The 8,500-nt window shown below is 36.2% G+C and overlaps 1 protein-coding gene across 2 annotated transcripts in view; it reads left to right on the top strand.

Moving 5' to 3' along the window:
* Positions 1-251: 251 nt before the first annotated feature.
* The window catches only part of LOC105390346 (homeobox protein orthopedia), a 49,579-nt gene continuing 41,330 nt past the window's right edge, over positions 252-8,500 (top strand). For both annotated transcript variants that reach the window (XM_038111265.2, XM_048631259.1), the window contains exons 1-2: positions 252-756; positions 5,679-5,789. In XM_038111265.2, the coding sequence (XP_037967193.2) occupies positions 723-756; positions 5,679-5,789 (145 nt within the window). In that variant the 5' untranslated portion in view covers positions 252-722. The remainder of the gene's footprint in view (positions 757-5,678; positions 5,790-8,500) is intronic.

Here is an 8,500-nt window from a genome sequence, read left to right as displayed (position 1 = left end):
TTGGTATATGAATATTGTATGAACAGGAAAGTCTCGTATCAATAATAAGTGTACGAATGAAATAATAGATTATTCGTTTGTTCAAATCGAACGTAAACAAAATGTTAGCGACCATTACGGGGCACGCACTCGGGGGGAGCTAGAGGTCGGAGGGTGTTGGGGCGAGTGCGACAGAGACAAACAGAGGTTTGGTCGTTCCGTTTATGAATTGGGTTCGGCTACATTGTGCGCGCTATCTGTTTTGTAGCAGTCGCTGTTCGGTATTCATATTAAACGATCATTTTAAGGGTTAACCAATCAAACGGCAAATTCATACAAATTGATACTAAACGAGTTATATTAATTTTATAACAAAAATTAAGTGTGTAAATAAAACTAATTAAAACTAATTGGGTTTAATATAACGCTAATTATTTTGTATTAAACGCGGGTTTCTGAGAGTTTTTCGCGCGGGATTTGATCCGAACTTTTTCTGCTCTCCTTTTTCTGAGCGGCCAGCGTTTTCCAATAAATAGTTCCAAATTCAAAAGTGTCCGGTTTAAAAGAAAATGTTTGTGTGTGACTTTGGGCCTTCGCCGTTCGTTCGGGCGTGTTGAGTGCTGTATATCGGGGAGTTAGGCCGTGAGTACACTAGGCCAGTGAGTACGCGAGGCCAGTGAGTACGTTAGGCCAGTGAGTACGATGGCATCATAGGGCGCGGCGGCGGGTGGCCGAGGGAGGCCATGCTCAACAACATCACTGCGGCTACTCTCGGAGGTCAGTACTTGGATCTCAGAATAAGTAATGATGGCTTTAAATAGGCCAGAGTTCAGATCTTATAACACCAAAGCTAGAGACTACGGTATGAAACCGTGATGATTGGAGTAGGTAGTCAGTAAGATTAGCTTTCAGTCGCATTCGCTGACTTTCCAGGGTGCGCCCCGGACATATCTTGATAATGCTTTATTTGATAGAAGGCTCCTTACAAGCCTCCCATGAAGAATCCATCACACCCAAATTAATTCAGATTGGAAAGGCAGAACGTTAACCTATTGGAATATAAGAGATTGCTTATTAATTTCCGGTATCAGTGATAGGAGTACCTACAATAGGTATGTAGATGTATTACCTATGTAGATCACTTAGTCTTTCGGCTATAGAATAATCATAATAATTATCTTAACAGAAATCCAGAGGCTGAACGGTTTCCTGAACCCTGGTCTTATGCTATTTCTTCTTTGATCTCGTGGATTAATAAACCAATATAATACATTTTAATTTTAAAATAATGCACTTACCTACCTATTTATTTGCAAAAAAAAAATGTTAGACGTGTATAAAAATGTTTTGTAGGTAAGGATTTTCAGTGATTTATGTTGTTTACTTCAGTTCTTTTACGAACTACTTCATATCATTATGACATCATGCAGACAATCCCCAATATTTAGTTCATATTTTAAATAACATTTAAATTATAGTGAAAACTGTTTAATTTAGCATTTCGACTACAAACATACTGAATGATTTTAGATGGTCCGGAGGACTCATAAGTTCACTAGTCCATGTTTACAACTGAACATGTTTAATACGCGATTAATAAAGCTAAGTTCAATTTTAGATACGTATTGATAAATTAGACCTTCGCTACAAATTAGTGATTAGAAAAATGATGTCCATGAATGTGTTTATGACAAGAGAATAATCCTATTGTACGTATGCAACACATCCCAGCAGCTTTATAGCCCCTTGCATGCAGTTTCTACCTAGCTAGTCGAATTGTCTGTCCGAGGTATACATAGTTGTACAATTGTATATACATAGTCACATTCCTGCATTATATTAAGGGGATAATTTTATTATGTACAAAGGTTCAACTCAGGATAGAATAGAAAAGAATGGAGATGCACCAAAAGAGCGTCCTAGAGTAACGTATAGTCTGTCCCTTATATACATCATATATGTATACAACGTCCAGCGCAATCTGGGTAGTCAGCGACTAAAGCTAATCTAGATCTAAACTAATCTAAAATAATCCTGACAAATCTTAGATGAGGCTTTTCCGTTTGTCACCGACATGATAAGAAGAAGAAGGAGATTTATACTCGTACTTTCCCAACATAATGTCATCACATATCAATTTCCGCAAAACTTTCTTCTAAAACTCAATTGCTATTTGATTCAGCAGCAAGTTAGCGTTATAGTTAGAATAGGTTAGGTCTCCTGTGATTATTATGAAAGTAAAAAATGAAAATGAAAAAATCTTTATTAAAATTTAAAACTTTAACTTAAATCACAACACACTGTGATCCTCACACTAGGTAACACCTGTACCGTGAGAGATCAGGTTCGAACTTACACAAAAACAAGCCGTAAAACACAGTTTGTCACGCAGGACGTTAAATAAAAAGATTTTTTGTATTAAAATTATTTAGGCATGCATATAAAAAATAAAAGTAATTACGTATGCCAAAAGTGAAATATATATAACATATGGAATACATAGATACATAATATATATAAAATAAGAATAATATAATATATATTATAAATGACTAAGAAATGCACATTAACAGGTTCTCTGCATCGGAGTAGGATGATTCGGTCAACCAGCGCAGGACTACCACTTTGGCTTCTCTATTGGATAAATGTTTGATATTACATTGCCTGGCGATTTCATTAAATATGTGAGCTGTTATAAAGGGTGCAAAACGCCTGGCAAAAGCCGTTTTAATTTTGGGCAAACGGATTACAAACACACGTTTCTCTAGGATGTCCGCGTAATTATTTGAGTTTACAGTGTGCCTGTATGCAATTGTGAAGGATTTTAAAATAAATAACTTACGTACACTTGGAACTGCGATTTCCTCATAGAGCGTTTTTGTTGAATATTGACGGGGCTTTTTCAGGAATACCCACATAGCAACCTGCGGAAGATATCCGGCCGCGGCTTGTACCACTTGGAATTATCCGCAAAACAGTTCCCATTCGAATCTAGCCTTCTATACCTTGGTAATACCTTCAAGACTGAACGTTGTTATACCTACGTCTAGTATACCTTTTTATCATGAAACAGTACTTCACAGTACCAGTTTCATAGTACCTCTATGGGGGCACCCAAAGACACAGGAAGTAGAGTTTATGATACATACAGTGAAAAAAATACCTACCACAACAAAACATCCAATAAATTCAACACCACCATTTTACAATCCCAAGTTTACATTCCAATTAAGTGTCCCCGCGAACAATATCCGTCCCGGCCGGGAGTCAACCCGCGACCCCAGTTTATGAGACGACGGTAATCCGCTAAGCCACCGGCGGTATTATTGCAGTTATTTGTATGGGGTGTTTAATTTGTTTTTCTGCACTGATTTAGGTCGACGGCGATACGGTTTGCAACCTACAATGTGTGTTAAAAAGTTTAGCAATTTTTTTCTCATGTGTGTTAAATGTTTAGGTAGCAAAAAACAATTAATTGAAGCCAGCTCTAATCAAGACTACACTTCCTTCTTTGAAATTCGATTTTGTGATTGGCCGGGTAGACTCCATTTATTTCCATATACTAGCTGTTCCCGCGCGCTTTGCTTAGCCTCAAAAAGCTTTCCCGTGGGAATTCCGGGATAAAAAGTAGCCTATGTTCTTTCCCAGGGTCTAGATCGTATGGATACCAAATTTCATTCAAATCCGTTCAGTAGTTTTGGCGTGAAAGAGTAACAGACAGACAGACAAACAGACAGACAGACACAGTTAATTTCGCATTTATAATATTAGTTTTATTTATTTTTATTTTATTTTACAAAAATAGACACACCAACAGTACATATGATCATACATTATCAAGACATAATTAAAGGTATTATTATTCTATCTATGCACCAATTACAGGCGTGCAACAGCATTCAATAGGACTAACGTAAACAGTTATTTAAAATTTAAATAAAATTATTGTTAACATGCAAAATCTAAACTAAAATATACAATATTTAAAGCCATGTACAATAGAATTATAATATACATATATTTACAAACCTAAATTGCTTAAATGAATGAAATGAATTAAAAATAAATTAAGAATAGGTATATACAAATAAAATCGATTTATAATAATTATTAAGAATGTCTAAAATAAAATTAAATCAAATTTGAAAAATTATGTTACATTAGTTATTATTTGAAAATTAATGGTGATAATTATGGTTGCAGCAGTTTCTTCTTCCAAACAATAGGGGAGTCATTATAAATATCTAAGTTATATTTCGATTCTAACTCATTGTAGCACCTTTCAAACCGGTTTATCGGGGAAAATTTACCAATTTATTAGTTAGGATTAGGATTAGGAAGTTAGGATTCAGAAAAACGAGCGTCTATAGAACTAAATTGATAAAATTATTGTGCCTTCGGAATAATCACTACCAATGCCAATGTCTAGACTTTTCCACATGCATGCCCGCAAAAGCCTTATTGAAAAGCAATGCTCAGTTCAGGCAGTTACTGGAAGCCAACGACTCTTCGAGATCGCTGCCCGCTCGATATTGCTGAAGTTTTGTTCACGACTGAAACTTTCACAATTATGTGCTGTCTCTTGTAAGTCATGAAGTTATTTTGAGGGTGACTTTGGCGATACGGCTAGCGGACTATCGTTTATAACTTTTATAAATAATACAAAGTCTGATCTGAAAATAATAATATACACACGAGCAATGAAAAAGTTCCACTTAGAAAAAGTCGACAATTAATGACACAATTTTTTCAACATTTAATTTAAAATTTAATCAAAATATTTACAGTTTTAGTTGGTTATATTTTGATGAGTTGTTAACTATTCTTCAATATTTCAGACGGCGTCATTAAGCTAGTCTTTTCCGTTTAGGTGTAATTTGGTGCTTTTTTCAATGGAACTTTTTCATTGCTAGTGTTACTTGAATAAATTATAAAATTTTGATATTCAGGTAGTCTCGGGATCTTCAATTCCACCATATCTGTTCATTTTATAAACTCTACAACTCTACATATTATGACCATCTCTTACTCTCAGCTCCCATGTGACTCAAGTTGCTACTATTTTTGTACCCATTAATGAACAATCATCAGGTTTTCAAATAATACTTCTATCTGTATCTTAGCAACACCTCTCTACATTTCATCATCTCTTTCCCTCTCCAAGTCACAAGGAGTGGTGAAAACCACCAATACTTCCCTCTTTATCCCTCCAGCACTACTCTACATATCACCATCTCTATCCTGTCACAAAGAGTGATGATAGCCACGAATACTTCGCTCTATTTCACCAGTGCTACTCTTCATATCACCATTTCTACCCCCAGATCTCAAGGAGTGATGACAACTACTAATACTTCCATCTCTATCTTACCAACCACCGTCTACATTATTATCACCATCTCTTTCTCTCTCCAGCTCTCAAAAATTGCTAAGAACCACCAACGCTTCCCTCTCTATCCCACCAGCACCACTCTACATATCCCCATCTCTCTCTCCAGGTCACAGCTGTCACAAGGAGTGCAGACTTCCATGAAAATTTCCCTCTCTATCCCACCAACACAACACTACACATCCCCATCTCTGTCTCCAGGTCACAAGGAGTCCTGACCGCAACCATCTGTAGCCCATAAATCACCGTCTACATATCACCAACTCTCTCTCACAAACAGCACTCTACATATCCCCATCTCTCTCGTCAGGTCACAAGGAGTGCGGGGACGAGCCGAAGCACGAGCCCAAGTTGTTGGAGCGCCCGCACCATGCGCACGCGAGGCTACACATCGCCGGCATACGACACGAACACAACGCAGGTAGTGCATTGATGCTTTTGTTAGAAGAAGTTAAGGAGAAATGTGAGGAAAGAAAGCAGTGTATGTTGGATGATGCGATAATGTCTTTTAGTATTAGGATGATATCATGATTGGTTTCGAACACAACGCAGGTGATACATTGATGCTCTTGTAAGGGATGGTTGAGGAGATGTGGGAAGAAAGATGGCAGTCCATTGGTGCATGGTGAGCAATGCGGTAGTATCGCCTCATGTTTAAGTGGTGACATTATCAGAGTACGTAAGACGTATGGTCTCACACTGCCGGGTTTGTCTCGAACGCAACGCAGGTTGATTGATGCTTCTGTTAGCAGTATTTGGAGAGAATGTCGGTTAGTATATAAGTTGATTATTATTTAAAGTAGGGTAACGTAACGTACCTAGGGACATTTTCGACTACCCCAACTTTGAATGAAGCTATCGCAGCGTACAACTAAGATATGAATGTGAAATTTTCTTTATTCGGTAGGATATATAATCTATTATCACTAGTATTTGTGCTAAAGCTTTAGTGTGGCCGGATTTTATTAAATTAAGATAAAAGTAAAAATGCTTGTTTTGACCCAAGGTACGTTACACGTTTGTACCTTGGGACACTGTTTCCTATAGCTTTGTACTATGGAAAATGCAAACTTCTAAATAACGCCTTATATTTCTGTTCTTATTGATTTACTGCATCTCTCTTCTGTCTAGTTTCACTCTGGCACTAATAAGAACAGAGATATAAGGCGTTATTTAGATGTTTGCATTTTCCATAGTACAAAGCCATAGGAAACAGTGTCCCAAGGTACAAATTTAATCGTGTCCCAAGGTACAAAAAAGCAATATTTAACCAAAATTTAAATATCTTTATTTTTAATTTAGGAATCTTACAGACAATTGCCATGTCATAAAATTAAATAACTGAAAAGTTATACGTGACATCCATGTTTTTATTTTGAGCATGCCTCAATGAGATAAAGCAACACAAAAAACTATACAAAAGCTACTTTTGACTCAAAAAAACTTCATATTGTCTTCACCACACACTCGATGTTCAAATTCAAATTCAAATTCAAATTCAAATGGTTTTTTTTTTTTTTTCAAATTTTTCAAATTCAAATTCAAATGGTTTAATCGACGTAAAATTTTACAATTATTTGTCGATAGTCATCTACCACCATTTCACAAAGGCCCCGTCATTGAGAAGGAAAGAAATGGCGAAAGAAACTCCTCGAGCATCTTTTCAACTTTTTCCTTATAATCTATTACAATTTTTACTTATATCTAGTACCTACAATTTTACTTAAGTACCTATATCCATTTCATTTTTTCAATAGCCTTAGCTGAGGTGGACAAGACCACGCGTTTTTGTCGTTTAAATAATCATTTATACTATAGTAAGCTTTACTACATAATGTAGCTTTAACATAATTCTTAAATTTTTGCTCAGTAAGGTTTATTGCTTCATTTGATAATTTATTATAAAAGCGTATACAGTTCCCCATGAATGATGTGTTTGTTTTCGAAAGTCTGAGTGTGGGGAAAAGCAACTTATTTTTGTTTCTGGTCTCAATACCGTGAGTGGCTCCTACTTTACTAAATGAATTTAAGTTTTTACGAACATACATAATATTTTCATAGATATATTGGCATGGAACAGTTAGTATACCTATTTCCTTAAACGTATCTCTTAATGAAATTCTAGACCCTAATACATATATGGCTCGAATTGCTCGTTTTTGCAGAACAAAGATTTGATTAATGTCAGCCGCTCGTCCCCACAATAGAATTCCGTAAGACATAACACTATGAAAATAACTAAAATACACAAGCCTGGCTGTATCTACATCTGTTAACTGTCTAATGGTTCTAACCGCATAAGCTGCAGAACTCAATCTACCGGCTATCCTCTCAATATGGGGTCCCCATTGCAACTTTGAGTCAATTGTAATACCCAGGAATACCGTTTCATTTACTAACTCTAGCTTATCGTTATTCAATGTCAAATATGTCTCTACTTGTCTTACATTAGGCAAAGTGAATTTAATTCATTTTGTTTTCTTGGAGTTAAGAGCTAAATTATTTACAGTGAACCAATTAGCAACTATGGAAAGAGTACTGTTTGCATTGTCAAAATTGACTTCTTGTCGCTTCAACTTAAATATAAGTGAAGTATCATCAGCAAACAGTACTATCTCACATAATTTATCTACCAAAAACGGTAAATCGTTAACATATACAAGAAACAAGAATGGTCCTAAAATCGAGCCTTGGGGAACACCCATACTGACAGTACAGCCAGCCGAACGCACTCCATTTATGTCAACTAGTTGAGTTCTGTTGCTCAAGTATGATTCCAATAATGTAAGAGCTTTGCCAGTTAGCCCATAATATTTAAGTTTCATAAGTAGAGTGGCATGATCCACACAATCAAATGCTTTCGATAGATCGCAAAATACACCCACAGCATCAAGACGTTCCTCCCAAGCACTAAATATGTGTTTGACCAACGCGACACCAGCGTCAGTTGTAGATCGACCTTTGGTGAAACCGAACTGTTGGTTATGGAGAAGGCCGTGAATACTAAAGTGCGAAAGCATTTGATGCAGCATAATTTTTTCAAATATTTTACTCAGTACTGGCAAAACTGATACAGGCCTAAAATTATTGGGATCATTTTTCTCACCAGATTTAAAAAGCGGTATTAGTTTA

This window comes from Plutella xylostella, chromosome 28 (genome assembly GCF_932276165.1).
Source record: "Plutella xylostella chromosome 28, ilPluXylo3.1, whole genome shotgun sequence".
Taxonomy (NCBI): domain Eukaryota; kingdom Metazoa; phylum Arthropoda; class Insecta; order Lepidoptera; family Plutellidae; genus Plutella; species Plutella xylostella.
Note: the sequence above shows the minus strand (reverse complement) of the source record. Positions and strands in the feature narration are given on the sequence as shown.